The sequence below is a fragment of the Eleutherodactylus coqui genome, chromosome 11 (assembly GCF_035609145.1).
Source record: "Eleutherodactylus coqui strain aEleCoq1 chromosome 11, aEleCoq1.hap1, whole genome shotgun sequence".
Taxonomy (NCBI): domain Eukaryota; kingdom Metazoa; phylum Chordata; class Amphibia; order Anura; family Eleutherodactylidae; genus Eleutherodactylus; species Eleutherodactylus coqui.
In genome coordinates this window covers 122,520,916-122,541,969 of record NC_089847.1, presented here as the reverse complement: position 1 = coordinate 122,541,969, position 21,054 = coordinate 122,520,916, and the positions used below count along the sequence as shown (strand labels likewise).

The 21,054-nt window shown below is 50.9% G+C and overlaps 1 protein-coding gene across 1 annotated transcript in view; it reads right to left on the bottom strand.

Annotated features, from left to right (window-relative positions):
• The window catches only part of ACCS (1-aminocyclopropane-1-carboxylate synthase homolog (inactive)), a 41,882-nt gene extending 24,933 nt beyond the window's left edge, over positions 1-16,949 (bottom strand). Inside the window, exons 1-3 of the mRNA XM_066583466.1 lie at positions 14,936-16,949; positions 2,626-3,155; positions 1,582-1,641 (exon numbers count right to left, since the gene is read on the bottom strand). Of these exons, the coding sequence (XP_066439563.1) occupies positions 1,582-1,641; positions 2,626-3,155; positions 14,936-15,566 (1,221 nt within the window). The 5' untranslated portion in view covers positions 15,567-16,949. The remainder of the gene's footprint in view (positions 1-1,581; positions 1,642-2,625; positions 3,156-14,935) is intronic.
• Between the last annotated feature and the right edge of the window lie 4,105 nt (positions 16,950-21,054).

Sequence of the window (21,054 nt, the reverse complement as noted above, 5' to 3'; positions counted from 1 at the left end):
TCTTCTTCCCCTCTGGCAGCTGTATATATGGTCCCCAGTAAATTCCCTTGTCGGTGTACTTCCCTCTCTGGTAGCAGTAAATATAATCCACAGCACCCTTCCTCCGAGGCTGCCCGGTCGCCAGATTTATCAACAATAGAACATGTATGGGACCATCTGGGACACCAACTTCCACAGCCTACGAGTTTGCACAATCTGGAGGCTCCGTTACAGCAAATGTGGAGCAATATGCTGCAGGATATCATACGTAACCAGTATACCTCCATGCCCGCCCGTATCACATCTTGTATCCAAGCTGGAGGTGGTACAACAGGGTACTAGAGCCCTATGCCCACCTGTATCACATCTTGTATCCAAGCTAGAGGCGGTACAACAGGGTACTAGAGCCTCCATGCCCGCCCGTATCACATCTTGTAACCAAGCTAGAGGTGGCATAACAGGGTACTAGAGCCTTCATGCCCATCCGTATCACATCTTGTATCCAAGCTAGAGGTGGTACAACAGGGTACTAGAGCCTCCATGCCCGCCCGTATCACATCTTGTAACCAAGCTAGAGGTGGCATAACAGGGTACTAGAGCCTTCATGCCCATCCGTATCACATCTTGTATCCAAGCTAGAGGTGGTACAACAGGGTACTAGAGCCTCCATGCCCACCCGTATCACATCTTGTATCCAAGGGAGAGGCAGTACAACAAGGTACTAGAGCCTTCATGCCCCCCTGTATCACATCTTGTATCCAAGGGAGAGGCAGTACAACAGGGTACTAGAGCCTCCATGCACACCCGTATCACATCTTGTATCCAAGCTAGAGGCGGTACAACAGGGTACTAGAGCCTTCATGCCCGCCTGTATCACATCTTGTATCCAAGCTAGAGGTGGTACAACAGGGCACTAGAGCCTCCATGCCCCCCTGTATCACATCTTGTATCCAAGCTAGAGGCGGTACAACAGAGTACTAGATCCTCCCTACAAGGGGTCAGTTTTCCACAATAAATGATGCTTTTTCTCTGATATTGTCATCACTTTCTTATATCTAGGTTACAATCACACAGAGAAAGTTTCATTCCATCCGACAACTTCTAGGTTAGGGATTGTTTTGGCAATAAGTATACTTTCCCCTCTGGCAGTTGTAAATATTGTCCACAGTAAATTTCCTAGTCTTACACTATCCCTTGTTCCACACCACCGGTCAGTCTCCTTCCCTCTCTGGCAGCTGTTACTATAGGTGCCAGGAACTCTCCTTCCCTCTCTGGAAGCTAAATAATCCCCTGGAAATTCTCTTACAGAACTCATTAGCTGGAACTGCACATCGCTATATACTAAACACCAGGTGGCGCTGTACCATGTAAATAAATGTCAGATTGTTTATATAATGTATGTAAATGGGAAAGGTGGTTGATATTTTAACATCTGTACAATAAGTAAAACATTTACTGGTCAGGTGGCCACTTTAAAATGAACCAGCGGCTCTAGCCCGTTCTATATATGGCATTTCTTTGGCACACATAATGGGATAATACTGAGCCACACAAGTATGACCACTTAGCTCCTCCCCTTTTACATCTTCCATTAGAACTCACCCGCTTAGACATCAGATCAAAGCAAAGTTTATTCTCACTTGTGCCGAAGTTGATGATTCCCTGAAAACAGAAGAAAAAAGCTGTAGGTTATTAGTTTAAAGGGGCGGAGGCGGGTTTCCACCTTGACGGTAAGTCACCAGCCCGGGTGGTACTTATTTATAATCACAAGGGCAGCAACCCGACAAGCATTTCACTCACACCATCTGCAACTTTGGTCCAGCTGTCGCTGCTGTTATCAGTCTGTGACCCCTGCCCCCCCCATGAATGCAGTGCAGATTCCAGGAGAGGGGCAAGAGGTCAGGGGCCACAGACTGATGACAGCAGAGGTGGCTGCGCCAGAGCTACAAATGGAGTGAGTGAAATGCTTGTCAGGTTGGGCTGGAGGTCCATTATGGGTCACTATTACTACTGGCGCCACTAAGGGAGTCACTATTACTACTGGGGTCACTAAGGGGGGATCACTATTACTACTGGGACCATTGAGGGGTTTACCATTACTATTGAGCCACGGGGGGAGAGGGGGGGGGGGAAACGTACTATTGGGACCACTACTGTGGGCACTATTACTACTGGGACCATTTAGGGGTTTACTATTGAGCCACGGGGGGAGGGGGTGGGGGAATACGTACTATTGGGACCACTACTGTGGGCACTATTACTACTGGGACCATTTAGGGGTTTACTATTACTAATAAGCTACTGGGGGGGGGATACATACTATTGGGACCACTACTGGGGACACTATTACTACTCGGACCATTAAGAGGGTTACTATTACTATTGAGCCACTAGGAGGAGAATACGTACTATTGGGACCACTATTACTCTGTCACTTCAGACGAGTCTCAATGGTTCAGATATGTGTTGGGTGTCTTTGGGTGTATTGGCGCTTTCAATGTCTGTAAAATGAGTGATTTTTTTTCTTACCGGGAAAGGGGGCGGTGGCGCCATTTCACACTTCGCCTCACGCAGCTTAAAAGCTTGGGGCATCCCTGCTTACATTATATATACTTATATACCACAGCTTCAGGTCTAGTGGCTCACATTGGGGTTCTTGTCCTCATCGTACTTGTCTTCATGGTACGCTCTATAACCCTCCTCGGAGGACCCGCGGAACCCGCTCAGGACGTTCCCCCGGGTGGAGAGGTAGGGGCTGCAGTACTGGTTACAGCTGTAGACGTCTTCCAGCGCGGACTCCTGCACCTTGCCTGTCACCCCTTTGCCAATAATGTCCCCTTCTTGAGAAAAGTTGGCATCTGTGGGGGTCACTGCCTCCCCGCCTCCCCCCTGGCGTATCATGCCCAGCATCTGAGCAAAGACGGTGAACATGCGCAGTTCATGCTGGCGGTCCAGCTGCAGCCTCCGCTCTTCCAGGCGCAGCCGCCGCTCCTCGGCCTCCTGCTCCTGCTCCATCCTCCTCTCTTCCATCTGGAGGAAGCGTTCCTCTGATGCCCGCTGCGCCATCAGCATTTGAGAAATCAGCTCATTCAGCGGCTCTCGGTCTTTCCTCTTTCTCCAGAATCGTGGGCGACCACTTTGTCCTGATGATCCCGCCATGTTGGATTCACTAAAGCCTAAAAAGGACAAAAGCAGAAACGTCTGAGCAAGTTGGGTGACAATCAATATGCCCAACATTAAAGCACCTACCTAACTTTTTCGGGGGTCCTGAGCGGCAAGTCTGCCTTGTGGCACAGCGATCGTGGAGCAGAGGAGTTGCCACTGCATAACTAAACAGGTTTGGCGCTCTTCGGTCTGGGAAAGCTGGGCGACAACTCCAATGGGGGTCATAGGACTATCAGCCAAATTTCCCAGAGGAGTTACAGAGGTTTTAGCCGTACTGTAGGTGGTCAGGGGACTGTCACTAGTATAACAGGTCCCTTAGTGCCATCACCCAGCTTTCCGTAGCCCCTCACTGACCAGTAAGCAGTATTACCCCCATCGCGCACAGCTGCTGCCATTATACAATTCTTCCTAAAAGGAGCCTCCGGATGAGCGGAGATGTATTAATTCTGATAAGATGCTGCAAGTCGTATTCGCCACACTTGCTAAGTTTGTTCCTAATTTTGCGCAAATGTTTTCGAAATCTAAAAGCCTGCTGTCTTACTTCTAAGGCTGCTGCTGTACATTTACGTGTCCGGTCGGCTTTTAGGAATAAAACTCACAATTTCTTCCCTTACCCCCTCTATGGGTGCACGCAAAACCGCTCCCCCGAGCGATGGTTCTGCCCTCCTCTAAAAACGTGTTTACAGAGAAGACAACGGCGCTCTGTGTGATATCCGACCGTGTGAAGGTGCCAGCTCCATCGAGCACACTGTGAGCTTCTCATGACTCTAAGCGTAATAAGACCGCAGCACATCGCACACAAATACCTGAGCGTCTATTTACTGCTGGCAGCCAACAATGCAATTTAACCTCTAATCGTCCAAAGTCGTGGATCATAACATGAACAGTAATGGAAGGGGACCTGGGACTCTGGTGCCAGCAAAATGGCCAAGGACAACTAACCTAAGACTGTCTACACTAGATACAATTGTAACAAACTCTCAGCTATTAGAAGTGTTAGGTCTGTACTCGTGTTAAAGGGGTTTTGTCATAAAAAAAAAACAATACTTACCTATTCCTCCCCAGGCAGCCTTCTTTAAGCATATTGTCCTAGCTGATCTTCTCCAGTCTCCCCGGATCACCTCACCTCCAGCCGGCCGGATCCTCCTCTTCTTGTTATGATGCGTCCATTCTCAGCATTCTCCTTCCAGCAGGTCAGTGTAGGTTAGGTCACCTGTGATGTAACATTCACTGCCTAGGAAGGAATGCCAACCTACTGCTGAGACTGCACATGGGCACTGTCTTGCCACAAGAGTTCATATACTATTGCAAAGAGACAAGCGCACATGCACAGTCTCAGCAGTAGATCGGCACTCCCTGCTAGGCTGCGAACGCTACATTACTAGTGACTGGATACATTGTCCTACAGGAAGGAGACTGCAGAGAATGGACGCTTTGTCACTGGAAGACGAAGAATCGGTTGGCCTGTGGTGAGGTGACCTGGGGTCGGCAGAAGCCGAAAGAAGATGCGGTAAGAAGACTGACGGGAAAGTAATAGGTAAGTATAGAATTTTTGTTTTCTAATGACAGAACCCCTTTAAGTGAACTGATACAGTCAAAGCTTGTTTTGGGTAGAATTTTACTAAAGGTTCGTATCAGCTGAAGCCACAAGAAGAAAAAGAGGAAGGAGAAGAGGAGCGAGGAGGAAGGGAGACGGATGAGAGGAGGAAGGGAGACGGATGAGAGGAGGAAGGGAGACGGATGAGAGGAGGAAGGGAGACGGATGAGAGGAGGAAGGGAGACGGATGAGAGGAGGAAGGGAGACGGATGAGAGGAGGAAGGGAGACGGATGAGAGGAGGAAGGGAGACGGATGAGAGGAGGAAGGGAGACGGATGAGAGGAGGAAGGGAGACGGATGAGAGGAGGAAGGGAGACGGATGAGAGGAGGAAGGGAGACGGATGAGAGGAGGAAGGGAGACGGATGAGAGGAGGAAGGGAGACGGATGAGAGGAGGAAGGGAGACGGATGAGAGGAGGAAGGGAGACGGATGAGAGGAGGAAGGGAGACGGATGAGAGGAGGAAAGGAGACGGATGAGAGGAGGAAAGGAGACGGATGAGAGGAGGAAAGGAGACGGATGAGAGGAGGAAAGGAGACGGATGAGAGGAGGAAAGGAGACGGATGAGAGGAGGAAAGGAGACGGATGAGAGGAGGAAAGGAGACGGATGAGAGGAGGAAAGGAGACGGATGAGAGGAGGAAAGGAGACGGATGAGAGGAGGAAAGGAGACGGATGAGAGGAGGAAAGGAGACGGATGAGAGGAGGAAAGGGGACGGATGAGAGGAGGAAAGGAGACGGATGAGAGGAGGAAAGGAGACGGATGAGAGGAGGAAAGGAGACGGATGAGAGGAGGAAAGGAGACGGATGAGAGGAGGAAGGAGACGGATGAGAGGAGGAAGGAGACGGATGAGAGGAGGAAGGAGACGGATGAGAGGAGGAAGGAGACGGATGAGAGGAGGAAGGAGACGGATGAGAGGAGGAAGGAGACAGATGAGAGGAGGAAGGAGACGGATGAGAGGAGGAAGGAGACGGATGAGAGGAGGAAGGAGACGGATGAGAGGAGGAAGGAGACGGATGAGAGGAGGAAGGAGACGGATGAGAGGAGGAAGGAGACGGATGAGAGGAGGAAGGAGACGGATGAGAGGAGGAAGGAGACGGATGAGAGGAGGAAGGAGACGGATGAGAGGAGGAAGGAGACGGATGAGAGGAGGAAGAAGACGGATGAGGGGAGGAAGGAGACGGATGAGAGGAGGAAGGAGACGGATGAGAGGAGGAAGGAGACGGATGAGAAGAGAAGGGAGAAGGATAAGAGGAGAATGGAGAAGGATAAGAAGAGGAGAAAGGGGAGGTAGGAGTAAAAAGAGGAGGCAGTGAAAGTGCAGGGGGGACAAAGAAAATGAGAAAAAGGAGGAGAAAAGGGGGGGGAAGAAGAAGAGGAAAGGGGGGAAAAAAGAAAAGGAGGAGAAAGGAGGGGAAAAAGATGAGGAAGAGAAAAGGGAAAAAAAGAAGAGGATGGGGAAAACAAAAAAAGAAGAGAAGGAGAAAGGGGAAAAAAAGAAAAGAAGGAGAAAAGGAAAAAAAGAAGAAGAGAAGGGGAAAAAAAGAAGAAGAGAAGGGGAAAAAAAGAAGAAGAGAAGGGGAAAAGGGAAAAAAAAGAAGAAGAGGGGGAGAAAGGGGAGAAAAAAAGCAGGTGGAGAAAGGAGAGAAAAAAAGGAGGATAAACGGGAGAAAAAAGAAGAGGAGGAGAAAGGGGAGAAAAAAGGAGGAGGAGGAGAAAGGGGAGGAAAAAAAAGGAAGAGACAGGTGAGGAAAAGGAGAAGGAAGAGAAAGGGGAGAAAAAAAGGAGGAGGAAAAAGGGAGTCGGGAGGAGGAAAAAGAGAAGGGGGAAAGGAGGAGGAAAAAAGGGAAGAAAAAAAGGAGGAGGAAAGAGGGCTGGGGAAAGGGGAGAAAAAAAGAAGAGGAGGAGAAAAGGGGGAGAAAAAAAAGAAAAGTAGGAGAAAGGGGGAGAAAAAAAAGAAAAGGAGGAGAAAGGACGAGAAAAAAGGAACAGAAGGAGAGAGGGGGAGAAAAAAAGGAGGAGGAAAGAGGGGAGGAAAAAAGGAGGAGAAATTGGGAGAAAAGAAGGAGGAGGAGAAAGGGGGGAAAAGAAGAGCAAGAGAAAGTTGTACAAAAATGGAGAAGGTAGGGGAGAAAAAAAAGGAGAAGGGGGGGGGATAAAGGGGAGACAAAAAGGAGGAGGAGAAAGGGAAGACAAAAAGGAGGAGGCGAAAGGGGAGACAAAAAGGAGGAGGCGAAAGGGGAGACAAAAAGGAGGAGGCGAAAGGGGAGACAAAAAGGAGGAGGCGAAAGGGGAGACAAAAAGGAGGAGGAGAAAGGGAAGACAAAAAGGAGGAGGAGAAAGGGGAGAGAAAAAGGAGGAGGAGAAAGGGGAGACAAAAAGGAGGAGGAGAAAGGGGAGACAAAAAGGAGGAGGAGAAAGGGGAGACAAAAAGGAGGAGGAGAAAGGGGAGACAAAAAGGAGGAGGAGAAAGGGGAGACAAACAGGAGGAGGACAAAGGGGAGACAAAAAGGAGGAGGAGAAAGGGGAGACAAAAAGGAGGAGGAGAAAGGGGAGACAAACAGGAGGAGGACAAAGGGGAGACAAACAGGAGGAGGACAAAGGGGAGACAAACAGGAGGAGGACAAAGGGGAGACAAACAGGAGGAGGAGAAAGGGGAGACAAAAAGGAGGAGGAGAAAGGGGAGACAAAAAGGAGGAGGAGAAAGGGGAGACAAAAAGGAGGAGGAGAAAGGGGAGACAAAAAGGAGGAGGAGAAAAGGGAGACAAAAAGGAGGAGGAGAAAGGGGAGACAAAAAGGAGGAGGAGAAAGGGGAGACAAACAGGAGGAGGAGAAAGGGGAGACAAACAGGAGGAGGACAAAGGGGAGACAAAAAGGAGGAGGAGAAAGGGGAGACAAACAGGAGGAGGACAAAGGGTAGACAAACAGGAGGAGGACAAAGGGGAGACAAACAGGAGGAGGACAAAGGGGAGACAAACAGGAGGAGGAGAAAGGGGAGACAAAAAGGAGGAGGAGAAAGGGGAGACAAAAAGGAGGAGGAGAAAGGGGAGACAAAAAGGAGGAGGAGAAAGGGGAGACAAAAAGGAGGAGGAGAAAAGGGAGACAAAAAGGAGGAGGAGAAAGGGGAGACAAAAAGGAGGAGGAGAAAGGGGAGACAAACAGGAGGAGGAGAAAGGGGAGACAAACAGGAGGAGGACAAAGGGGAGACAAAAAGGAGGAGGAGAAAGGGGAGACAAACAGGAGGAGGACAAAGGGGAGACAAACAGGAGGAGGACAAAGGGGAGACAAACAGGAGGAGGACAAAGGGGAGACAAACAGGAGGAGGACAAAGGGGAGACAAACAGGAGGAGGAGAAAGGGGAGACAAAAAGGAGGAGGAGAAAGGGGAGACAAAAAGGAGGAGGAGAAAGGGGAGACAAAAAGGAGGAGGAGAAAGGGGAGACAAAAAGGAGGAGGAGAAAAGGGAGACAAAAAGGAGGAGGAGAAAAGAGAGACACAGAGGAGGAGGAGAAAAGGGAGACAAAGAAGAGGAGAAAGGGGAGGGGAAAAAAGGAGGAGAAAGGGGTAGAAAAAAGAAGAGGAGGAGAAAGGGGAGAAAAAAGGAGGAGGTGAAAGGGGAGGAAAAAAAGGAGGAAGAGAAAGGTGAGGAAAAGAAAAGGGAAGAGAAAGGGGAGAAAAAAAGGAGGAGGAAAAGGGGGTTGGGAGGAGGAAAAAGGGAGGGGGGGGAAGGAGGAGGAAAAAAGGGAAGAAAAAAAGGAGGGGGAAAGAGGGCTGGGGAAAGGTGGAGGAGGAGAAAGGGGAAAAAAAGAAGAGGAGAAAAGGAGAAAGGGGGAGAAAAAAAGGAACAGAAGGAGAGAGGGGGAGAAAAAAAGGAGGAGGAAGGAGGGGAGGAAAAAGGAGGAGAAATTGGGAGAAAAGAAGAGCAGGAGAAAGGGGTAAAAAATGGAGAAGAGAGGGGAGAAAAAAAAGAGAAAGGGGGGAGGAGGAGAAAGGGGAGACAAAAAGGAGGAGGAGAAAGGGGAGACAAAAAGGAGGAGGAGAAAGGGGAGACAAAAAGGAGGAGGAGAAAGGGGAGACAAAAAGGAGGAGGAGAAAGAGGAGACAAAAAGGAGGAGGAGAAAGGGGAGACAAAAAGGAGGAGGAGAAAGGGGAGACAAAAAGGAGGAGGAGAAAGGGGAGACAAAAAGGAGGAGAAAGGGGAGACAAAAAGGAGGAGAAAGGGGAGACAAACAGGAGGAGGAGAAAGGGGAGACAAACAGGAGGAGGAGAAAGGGGAGACAAACAGGAGGAGGAGAAAGGGGAGACAAACAGGAGGAGGAGAAAGGGGAGACAAACAGGAGGAGGACAAAGGGGAGACAAACAGGAGGAGGACAAAGGGGAGACAAACAGGAGGAGGACAAAGGGGAGACAAACAGGAGGAGGAGGACAAAGGGGAGACAAACAGGAGGAGGAGGACAAAGGGGAGACAAAAAGGAGGAGGACAAAGGGGAGACAAAAAGGAGGAGGAGGAGAAAGGGGAGACAAAAAGGAGGAGGAGGAGAAAGGGGAGACAAAAAGGAGGAGGAGGAGAAAGGGGAGACAAAAAGGAGGAGGAGGAGAAAGGGGAGACAAAAAGGAGGAGGAGGAGAAAGGGGAGACAAAAAGGAGGAGGAGGAGAAAGGGGAGACAAAAAGGAGGAGGAGGAGAAAGGGGAGACAAAAAGGAGGAGGAGGAGAAAGGGGAGACAAAAAGGAGGAGGAGGAGAAAGGGGAGACAAAAAGGAGGAGGAGGAGAAAGGGGAGACAAAAAGGAGGAGGAGGAGAAAGGGGAGACACAGAGGAGGAGGAGGAGAAAGGGGAGACAAAAAGGAGGAGGAGGAGAAAGGGGAGACAAAAAGGAGGAGGAGGAGAAAGGGGAGACAAAAAGGAGGAGGAGGAGAAAGGGGAGACAAAAAGGAGGAGGAGGAGAAAGGGGAGACAAAAAGGAGGAGGAGGAGAAAGGGAGACACAGAGGAGGAGGAGGAGAAAGGGGAGACAAAAAGGAGGAGGAGGAGAAAGGGGAGACACAGAGGAGGAGGAGGAGAAAGGGGAGACACAGAGGAGGAGGAGAAAGGGGAGACACAGAGGAGGAGGAGGAGAAAGGGGAGACAAAAAGGAGGAGGAGAAAGGGGAGACAAAAAGGAGGAGGAGAAAGGGGAGACAAAAAGGAGGAGGAGAAAGGGGAGACAAAAAGGAGGAGAAAGGGGAGACAAACAGGAGGAGAAAGGGGAGACAAACAGGAGGAGGAGAAAGGGGAGACAAACAGGAGGAGGACAAAGGGGAGACAAACAGGAGGAGGACAAAGGGGAGACAAACAGGAGGAGGACAAAGGGGAGACAAACAGGAGGAGGACAAAGGGGAGACAAACAGGAGGAGGACAAAGGGGAGACAAACAGGAGGAGGACAAAGGGGAGACAAACAGGAGGAGGACAAAGGGGAGACAAACAGGAGGAGGACAAAGGGGAGACAAACAGGAGGAGGACAAAGGGGAGACAAACAGGAGGAGGACAAAGGGGAGACAAAAAGGAGGAGGAGAAAGGGGAGACAAAAAGGAGGAGGAGAAAGGGGAGACAAAAAGGAGGAGGAGGAGAAAGGGGAGACAAAAAGGAGGAGGAGGAGAAAGGGGAGACAAAAAGGAGGAGGAGGAGAAAGGGGAGACAAAAAGGAGGAGGAGGAGAAAGGGGAGACAAAAAGGAGGAGGAGGAGAAAGGGGAGACAAAAAGGAGGAGGAGGAGAAAGGGGAGACAAAAAGGAGGAGGAGGAGAAAGGGGAGACAAAAAGGAGGAGGAGGAGAAAGGGGAGACAAAAAGGAGGAGGAGGAGAAAGGGGAGACAAAAAGGAGGAGGAGGAGAAAGGGGAGACAAAAAGGAGGAGGAGGAGAAAGGGGAGACAAAAAGGAGGAGGAGGAGAAAGGGGAGACAAAAAGGAGGAGGAGGAGAAAGGGAGACACAGAGGAGGAGGAGGAGAAAGGGGAGACAAAAAGGAGGAGGAGGAGAAAGGGGAGACACAGAGGAGGAGGAGGAGAAAGGGGAGACACAGAGGAGGAGGAGAAAGGGGAGACACAAAGGAGGAGGAGGAGGAGAAAGGGGAGACACAGAGGAGGAGGAGGAGGAGGAGAAAAGGGAGACACGGAGAAGGAGGAGGAGGGCAAAGGGGAGAAAAAAGGAGGGGGAGGGCAAAGGGGAGAAAAAAGGAGGGGGAGGGCAAAGGGGAGAAAAAAGGAGGGGGAGGGCAAAGGGGAGAAAAAAGGAGGGGGAGGGCAAAGGGGAGAAAAAAGGAGGGGGAGGGCAAAGGGGAGAAAAAAGGAGGGGGAGGGCAAAGGGGAGAAAAAAGGAGGGGGAGGGCAAAGGGGAGAAAAAAGGAGGGGGAGGGCAAAGGGGAGAAAAAAGGAGGGGGAGGGCAAAGGGGAGACACGGAGGGGGAGGGCAAAGGGGAGACACGGAGGGGGAGGGCAAAGGGGAGACACGGAGGGGGAGGGCAAAGGGGAGACACGGAGGGGGAGGGCAAAGGGGAGACACCGTGGGGGAGGGCAAAGGGGAGACACCGTGGGGGAGGGCAAAGGGGAGACACGGAGGGGGAGGGCAAAGGGGAGACACGGAGGGGGAGGGCAAAGGGGAGACACGGAGGGGGAGGGCAAAGGGGAGACACCGTGGGGGAGGGCAAAGGGGAGACCCGGAGGAGGAGGGCAAAGGGGAGACCCGGAGGAGGAGGGCAAAGGGGAGACCCGGAGGAGGAGGGCAAAGGGGAGACCCGGAGGAGGAGGGCAAAGGGGAGACCCGGAGGAGGAGGGCAAAGGGGAGACACGGAGGAGGAGGGCAAAGGGGAGACACGGAGGAGGAGAGCAAAGGAGGAAAAAGGGCAGACAAAAAGGAGGAGGAGAAAGGGCAGACAAAAAGGAGGAGGAGAAAAGGCAGACAAAAAGGAGGAGGAGAAAGGCAGACAAAAAGGAGGAGGAGAAAAGGCAGACAAAAAGGAGGAGGAGAAAAGGCAGACAAAAAGGAGGAGAAAGGGCAGACAAAAAGGAGGAGGAGAAAGGGCAGACAAAAAGGAGGAGAAAGGGCAGACAAAAAGGAGGAGAAAGGAGAGAAAAAAGGAGGAGGAGAAAGGGGAGAAAAAAGGAGGAGGAGAAAGGGGAGAAAAAAGGAGGAGGAGAAAGGGGAGAAAAAAGGAGGAGGAGAAAGGAGAGAAAGGGGAGAAAAAAAGAGGAGGAGAAAGGGGAGAAAAAAGGAGGAGGAGAAAGGGGAGAAAAAAGGAGGAGGAGAAAGGGGAGAAAAAAGGAGGAGGAGAAAGGGGAGTGGGGAGAAAAAAAGGAGGAGGAGAAAGGGAGAAAAAAGGAGGAGGAGAAAGGGAGAAAAAGGGAGGAGGAGAAAGGGGAGAAAAAGGGAGGAGGAGAAAGGGAGAAAAAGGGAGGAGGAGAAAGGGGAGAAAAAGGAGGAGGAGAAAGGGGGAGAAAAAGGGAGAGGAGAAAGGGGAGAAAAAGGGAGGAGGAGAAAGGGGAGAAAAAAGGGAGGAGGAGAAAAGGGAGAAAAAGGAGGAGAGAAAGGGAGAAAAAGGGAGGAGGAGAAAGGGGAGAAAAAGGGAGGAGGAGAAAGGGGAGAAAAAGGGAGGAGGAGAAAGGGGAGAAAAGGGAGGAGGAGAAAGGGGAGAAAAAAAGGAGGAGGAGAAAGGGGAGAAAAAAGGAGGAGGAGAAAGGGAGAAAAAAGGAGGAGGAGAAAGGGGAGAAAAAAGGAGGAGGAGAAAGGGGAGAAAAAAGGAGGAGGAGAAAGGGAGAAAAAAGGAGGAGAGAAAGGGGAGAAAAAAGAGGAGGAGAAAGGGGAGAAAAAGGGAGGAGGAGAAAGGGGAGAAAAAGGAGGAGGAGAAAGGGGAGAAAAAAGGAGGAGGAGAAAGGGGAGGAAAAAAGGAGGAGGAAAAGGGGAGGAAAAAAAGGAGGAGAAAGGGGAGGAAAAAAAGAGGAGAGAAAGGGAGAAAAAACGCGGAGGAGAAAGGGAGGAAAAAAAGGAGGAGGAGAAAGGGGAGAAAAAAGGAGGAGGAGAAAGGGGAGGAAAAAAAGGAGGAGGAGAAAGGGAGGAAAAAAAGGAGGAGGAGAAAGGGGGAGGAAAAAAAGGAGGAGGAGAAAGGGGAGGAAAAAAGGAGGAGGAGGAAAGGGGAGGAAAAAAAGGAGGAGGAGAAAGGGGAGGAAAAAAAGGAGGAGGAGAAAGGGGAGGAAAAAAGAGGAGGAGAAAGGGAGGAAAAAAAGGAGGAGGAGAAAGGGGAGGAAAAAAAGGAGGAGGAGAAAGGGAGAAAAAGGAGGAGAGAAAGGGGAGGAAAAAAAGGAGAAAGGGGAGGAAAAAAAGGAGGAGGAGAAAGGGGAGGAAAAAAAGGAGGAGGAGAAAGGGGAGGAAAAAAAGGAGGAGGAGAAAGGGGAGGAAAAAAAGGAGGAGGAGAAAGGGGAGGAAAAAAAGGAGGAGGAGAAAGGGGAGGAAAAAAAGGAGGAGGAGAAAGGGGAGGAAAAAAGGAGGAGGAGAAAGGGGAGGAAAAAAAGGAGGAGGAGAAAGGGGAGGAAAAAAAGGAGGAGGAGAAAGGGGAGGAAAAAAAGGAGGAGGAGAAAGGGGAGGAAAAAAAGGAGGAGGAGAAAGGGGAGGAAAAAAAGGAGGAGGAGAAAGGGGAGGAAAAAAAGGAGGAGGAGAAAGGGGAGGAAAAAAAGGAGGAGGAGAAAGGGGAGGAAAAAAGGAGGAGGAGAAAGGGGAGGAAAAAAGGAGGAGGAGAAAGGGGAGGAAAAAAAGGAGGAGGAGAAAGGGGAGGAAAAAAAGGAGGAGGAGAAAGGGGAGGAAAAAAAGGAGGAGGAGAAAGGGGAGAAAAAAGGAGGAGGAGAAAGGGGAGGAAAAAAAGGAGGAGAAAGGGGAGGAAAAAAAGGAGGAGAAAGGGGAGGAAAATAAGAAGAAGGAGAAAGGGGAGAAAAAAGGAGGAGAAAGGGGAGAAAAAGGAGGAGAAAGGGGAGAAAAAAGGAGGAGAAAGGGGAGGAAAAAAAGGAGGAGAAAGGGGAGGAAAAAAAGAAGAAGGAGAAAGGGGAGAAAAAAGGAGGAGGAGAAAGGGGAGAAAAAAGGAGGAGGAGAAAGGGGAGGAAAAAAAGGAGAAGGAGAAAGGGGAGAAAAAAGGAGGAGGAGAAAGGTGAGAAAAAAAAGGAGAAGGAGAAAGGGGAGAAAAAAAGGAGAAGGAGAAAGGGGAGAAAAAAAGGAGAAGGAGAAAGGGGAGAAAAAAAGGAGAAGGAGAAAGGGGAGAAAAAAAGGAGAAGGAGAAAGGGGAGAAAAAAAGGAGAAGGAGAAAGGTGAGAAAAAAAGGAGAAGGAGAAAGGTGAGAAAAAAGGAGGAGGAGAAAGGAGAGAAAAAAGGAGGAGGAGAAAGGAGAGAAAAAAGGAGGAGGAGAAAGGAGAGAAAAAAGGAGGAGGAGAAAGGAGAGAAAAAAGGAGGAGGAGAAAGGAGAGAAAAAAGGAGGAGGAGAAAGGAGAGAAAAAAGGAGGAGGAGAAAGGAGAGAAAAAAGGAGGAGGAGAAAGGAGCGAAAAAAGGAGGAGGAGAAAGGAGCGAAAAAAGGAGGAGGAGAAAGGAGCGAAAAAAGGAGGAGGAGAAAGGAGCGAAAAAAGGAGGAGGAGAAAGGAGCGAAAAAAGGAGGAGGAGAAAGGAGAGAAAAAAGGAGGAGGAGAAAGGAGAGAAAAAAAAGGAGTAGGAGAAAGAGGTGGTAGGAGAAAGAGAAAGGAGAGGACGTGGAAGATGAAAACCTCATCCTCTTCTTCCTCCTTTTCAGTATCTTCATGTCCTCATCTTACAGTATTATACACCAGTTGTAGGCTACTTCCACACATACGACTAAAAGGTTTCACCTGGACTCTCAGATTTTGTATCCTGTCTGCGCGTGGCCTGATGTGCGCGGACCGCTTACTGGCATGCTATCCTCGTCTGAACATCAGACAGGGGTAGGACATGTGTTTTGTCTGAATAAAAAAAGAAGCTCCTGTGCAAACATACACTCAAATGAATGGCTGCCATTTCTGTCCGATTTTTTAGCCCAAAAATCAGACAGAAATATCGCCCTTTTAAAAGCCTGCTGATCGCTAGTCTGCAGAAGTGTTAATTGTCACCATTCACTGGCAGCAAGCAGAGATCTTGAAAACGGTAAGAAACAATGTAATTGATAACAATATTATTACCAGAGGGGGATGCGCTGACATCTCCAGTAACTTCTACTCTTGATATGGGGGAGTCTGGGGCCCCCCTGTCCATCATGCTTTGCTCCTCTTCTTCTTGCTCCGCCCCGGAGTCATGTATATAGGTCATGGACGGCGGCTCGGGAGTCAGACATTGCTCATCAGATTGCACCTCCTCACATTTGATCTCCATCAGTTCTGCGTGCTGAGTGTGACTATACTGAGGGAAGTGACCATGGAAGCCCTCCGATGACAACGGACCCTGCAGGATCGGTTGCCCCAGCACCCCGCCAGGACCCAGCGCCCCGTAAGAGATGGTGGGGCGGTGGGTGAGCACCCGGTCCATAACTTCATAGAACTTCCAGGCTCGACCTCCACGTAAGGTCTTACTGTTGTCCTTCAGCCTCCGGTACTCCAGCTTCATCTTCTTGATCTTCTCGCGGCACTGGTCGCCCGTCCGGTGGATGCCCTTGTCTCTCAGGACATCCGCGATGCGGTTGAAGACGTGTTGGTTCCTCAGGCAGCTCTCCAGCTCCATCTGCACCGACTCGTTACCCCACAGCTGCAGGAGCTCCACCACCTCCGGGTCCGACCAGTTGCTGCCACGTTCATATTTTTTCCCACGGAAATCCATGTTTTGGGGGTATGATGCCAAAATACGGAGAGAAAGTGACCCGACCGACTACACTACATAACAGGACGTACTCTACACCTCGCCAAAGCTGCAGCAAGACCTATAGAGACTTTATCATGTGGAGACTCCTTATACAGAGGGAAATAATTCAGAATATTCCAGAATTATAGGAAACCTCGGACTGCAGAGCGCAAGATTAAGAGGGTCCAGGAGGAATAATAGAATTACCGGCCCTGGATATTATAACTAGATGCGATTATAATTACCGGCCCTGGATGTTATAACTAGATGCGATTATAATTACCGGCCCTGGATGTTATAACTAGATGCGATTATAATTACCGGCCCTGGATGTTATAACTAGATGCGATTATAATTACCGGCCCCGGATGTTATAACTAGATGTTATAGTTACAGGTTCCGGTTTTTAGAACTGGATTATTATAATTGCGGCTCCTTTTTACTAAATCTTCTAATAAATTCTGGTTATTATAACTTATTAGGATTATTCAGTCCGTTTCTATGGACGGATATATAACGAGATGCTATTATAATCAACGGCCCTGCAGATTGTAAATAAATACTATTATAGTTACCTGTAAGTTATAACTAAATGTTTTAACTTCCGGGTCTGGGTATTATAACTAGACTATTATTAACGAGTCTGGATACTATTACTGGACTATTATAATTACAAAGTCTAGATATTATAACTCAACTATTATAATCACCGGGTCTGGATATTATACTGGACTATTATATTACTGCCTGGTTCCCATCATTATATGAAGACTATTACAATTGTGGCTTCTTTTTATTATGACTAGAGAATCTTATAAATCGCTCCGGCTGGTACAATGTATTCCGATTATTCCGTTCTGGTTATTATAACCCATCAGGATTGTTCCGTCTGGCTACGAGGTTCTATAATTACCGGCTCTGATTATAAAACCAGACCTTCTTATAACCTCATTAGAAGGTTCTTATTACAGTCCAGCCAGATTATCAGAACTTCTTCTTGCGAGTCCGGCTATTATAATCTGCTGTAACAGCCGGTTATTATAACGAGGTCCTTCTGCTTCCAGGCTCTGGACATTATAATGGGATCGCTATAATTGCCTTCTGCTTCGGCTGATTATTACAATCCCGGCTCCCTATAATGTCCAGCGGGTTATCACTGTCTGTCCCGGGTTGGACATGCTGCGCTCCGCACGGCGAGTCACCCGGCTGGGGGAGGGGCGCTGTTGGCCTCGATGTGGCCGGCTGGGGGTTGTCTTGGCTCGGCACGGCACGGTTCGGCACAGCTCGGTCCGCTCGGGATGCGGGGCGGCGGCTGCGGGCGGATCACATCCGGGTCCGTGCACATGCGTGCTGCCATTATTCCGGGATAACTTTGGTCCGTGTCAGTCATTGTGCGGCCGGGAGGGACTGAGACAACCCCCCCCCCTCTTCCACTGCGGGTGCGCTGCCGCCATCGTGTGGGCAGAGGGGGGTATAACAGCGGGGAGGGACTGAGACAACCCCCACCCCCCTTCCCCTCTACTGTGGGGTGCGCTGCCGCCATCGTGTGGTCAAAAGAGGATATTACAGGGACCGTGAGGGAATGAGATAACCTCCATTGCGGAGTGCGTTGCCGCCATCGTGTGGGCACAGGGGGGTAATTACAGCGGCCGGGAGGGAATGAGACAACTTCCCATACGGGGTGCACTGCCGCCATCGTATGGGCACAGAGTGATACTACAGCGGCCGAAAGGGACTGAGACACCCCCTCCTTCTCCTCCACTGTAGGATGTGCTGCCGCCATCGTGTGGGCACAGGGGCGTATTACAGCGGCCGGGAGGGAATGAGACAACCTCCACTGCGGGGTGCGCTGCCGCCATCGTGTGGGCACAGGGGATAATTACAGCGGCCGGGAGGGAATGAGACAACTTCCCATACGGGGTGCGCTGCCGCCATCGTATGGGCACAGAGTGATACTACAGCGGCCGAAAGGGACTGAGACACCCCCTCCTTCTCCTCCACTGTAGGATGTGCTGCCGCCATCGTGTGGGCACAGGGGCGTATTACAGCGGCCGGGAAGGAATGAGACAACCCCCCCCTCTTCCACTGCAGGGTGCGCTGCCGCCATCGTGTGGGCACATGGGGGTATTACAGTGGCCGGGAGGGAATGAGCCAACCTCCACTGCGGGGTGCACTGCCGCCATCGTGTGGGCATAAAGGGGTATTACAGCATCCGGGAGGGACTGAAACAACCCCCCTCCTCCACTGCGGCTTGCGCTGCCGCCATCATGTGGGCATAGGGGCGTATTACAGTGGCCTGGAGGGAATGAGACAACTTCCACTACTGGGTGTGCTGCTGCCATCATGTGGGCACAGAGTGATACTACAGCGGACGAAAGGGACTGAGAGACCCCCTCCTTCTCCTCCACTGTGGGATGTGCTGCCGGGAGGGAATGAGACAACCTCCACTGCCGGGTGCGCTGCGCTATCGTGTGGGCAAAAAGGGGTATTACAGCGGCCGGGAGGGAATGAGGTAACCTCCAAAGGGTGCGCTGCCGCCATCGTGTGTGTGTGTGTTTATAACAGCAGCTGGGAGGCATATATCTATATTACTGAGGGACTGAAACAACCCCCCTCCTCCACTGGGCGTTGTGCTGCCGCCATCGTGTGGGCACAGGGGCGTATTACAGCGGCCGGGAGGGAATGAGACAACCTCCACTGCTGGGTGCGCTGCCGCCATCATGTGGGCACAGGGGGGGATTACAGCGGCTGGGAGGGAATGAGACAACCTCCACTGCGGGGTGCGCTGCCGCCATCATGTGGGCACATAGTGTTACTACAGTGGCCGAAAGGGACTGAGACACACCTCCTCCAGGTTCTTTGGGTTCCCTAATTCAACTTGATTGGTTGGTAGTGCCGAACTTGAGTGTAATATAGATATATGCCTTCCCCCTCCACTGTGGAGTGTGCTGCTGCCATCGTGTGGGCAAAGGGGGGTATTACAGCAGCTGGAGGGAATGAGACAACCTCCACTGTCGGGTGCGCTGCTGCCATCGTGTGGTCAGAAAGGGGTATTACAGCGGCCGAGAGGGAAGGAGACAACCTTCCCTGCGGAGTGCGCTGCCACCATCGTGTGGGCACAGGGAGATACTACAGCGGTCCAAAAGTGAGATAGAAAGATTGGGTACGTGAGCAGTTCTCTGGACATGCTGGGTATTGTAGTCCCGTCAGACTAAAACAGAGCACAGCAGTACAGTGTGCGAGCTCAGGTGAGCGAAACACACATACCACAAAAGTGTAACAACCCCCTCTCCCCCTATAAGTGTGTCCTCTGCAGCCCCCCCATAACACTGTGTCCTCTGCAGCCCCCCCCCCCATAACAGTGTGTCCTCTGCAGCCCCCCCCCCATAACAGTGTGTCCTCTGCAGCTCCCCCATAACAGTGAGTCCTCCGCAGCTCCCCCCATAACAGTGTGTCCAACACAGCTCTCCACATAACAGTGTGTCCTCCGCATATCCCCCCCCCTATAACAGTATGTCCCTTGCAGATCCCCCCCTATAACAGTATGTCCATCGTAGATCCCCCCCCCCCCCATCGGTGTGTTCTCCGCAGCTTCCCCCATAACAGTGGGTCCTCCGCCGATCCCTTCCATAACATTGTGTCCTCCGCAGATTCCCCCCATAACTTTGTGCCATCCGCAGATTCCCCCCCCCCCCCATAAGGAAGGGTTCACACAGGGCGGATTCTTCTGTCTTTTTTGTCCATAGACCACTATGGACGCAGTAAAATCCGCGGCAAAATGTAAAAAAAGTGCTGCGGAAAAAAACGCAAGCCAAAATTAACCTTTGAAGCAGTTTTGCCGCAGAAGCATTTTTTCTGCGGCAAAACCGCAGCAAATCCGCCTTACAGTGTGTCTTCCGAAGATCCCATCACCCCATAAGTGTCCTCCGCAGATCCCACCCCCCATAACAGTGTCCTCTGCAGATCCCACGCCCCATAACAGTGTCCTCTGCAGATACCCCCCCCATAACAGTGTCCTCTGCAGATACCCCCCCCCCCATAACAGTGTGTCCACTGCAGATCCAACCCCTCCCCCCCATAACAGTGTGTCCACTGCAGATCCCACTCCCCATAAGTGTGTCTACTGCAGATCCCACGCCCCTGTAACAGTGTGTCCTCTGCACATCCCACTCACCCCATAACAGTGTGTCTACTGCAGATCCCACTCACCCCATAACAGTGTGTCTTCCGCAGATCCCACCCCCTTTAACAGTGTGTCCTCTGCAGATTCCCCCCCATAACACTATGCCCTCCGCAGATCCCACTTCCCCATAACAGTGTGTCTTCCGCAGATCCCATCGCCCCATAACAGTGTGTCCTCTGCAGATCCCACCACCCATAACAGTGTGCCCTCTGCAGATCCCTCCCCCATAACAGTGTGTCCACTGCAGATCCCACGCCCTTTTAACAGTGTGTCCTCTGCAGATCCCACCCCCCCATAACAGTGTGTCTTCTGCAGATCCCATCGCCCCTTTAACAGTGTGTCCTCTGCAGATCCCACTGTCCCATAACAGTGTGTCCTCTGCAGATCCCACCCCGCATAACAGTGTCCTCTGCAGATCCCACCCCCCATAAGTGTCCTCTGCAAATCCCACGCCCCAGTAACAGTGTGTCCTCTGCAGATCCCACCACCCCATAACAGTATGTCCTCTGCAGATCCCACGCCCCTGTAACAGTGTGTCCTCTGCAGATCCCACCACCCCATAACAGTATGTCCTCTGCAGATCCAACGCCCCTGTAACAGTGTGTCCTCTGGATTCCTTCCCATAACGGTGACTACTGACTAGCGTTTTTTTTTCTGCTGAGAATTCGCAACTTTTTTTTTTCATTTGTCAGTGGGACTTTTTTATGTTAAAAACGCAATGCGACGCAACTTTTTTGGTGCATTGTGTTTTTAACATTAGAAAGTCCCATTGACAATTGGAAAAAAAATGCAGCGAATTTGCAGCAGAAAAAAACGCTAGTGGGTAGTCAGTCACCCTTACAGTGTGTCCTCCGCAGATTCTCCCCCATAACAGTGTGTCCTCCGCAGATTCTCCCCCTTACAGTGTGTCCTCCGCAGATTCTCCCCCATAAGTGTGTCCTCCACAGATTCTCCCCCTTAACAGTGTGTCCTCCACAGATTCTCCCCCTTAACAGTGTGTCCTCCACAGATTCTCCCCCATAAGTGTGTCCTCCACAGATTCTCCCCCATAAGTGTGTCCTCCACAGATTCTCCCCCTTAACAGTGTGTCCTCCACAGATTCTCCCCCATAACAGTGTGTCCTCCACAGATTCTCCCCCATAAGTGTGTCCTCCACAGATTCTCCCCCTTAACAGTGTGTCCTCCACAGATTCTCCCCCATAACAGTGTGTCCTCCACAGATTCTCCCCCATAACAGTGTGTCCTCCACAGATTCTCCCCCTTACAGTGTGTCCTCCGCAGATT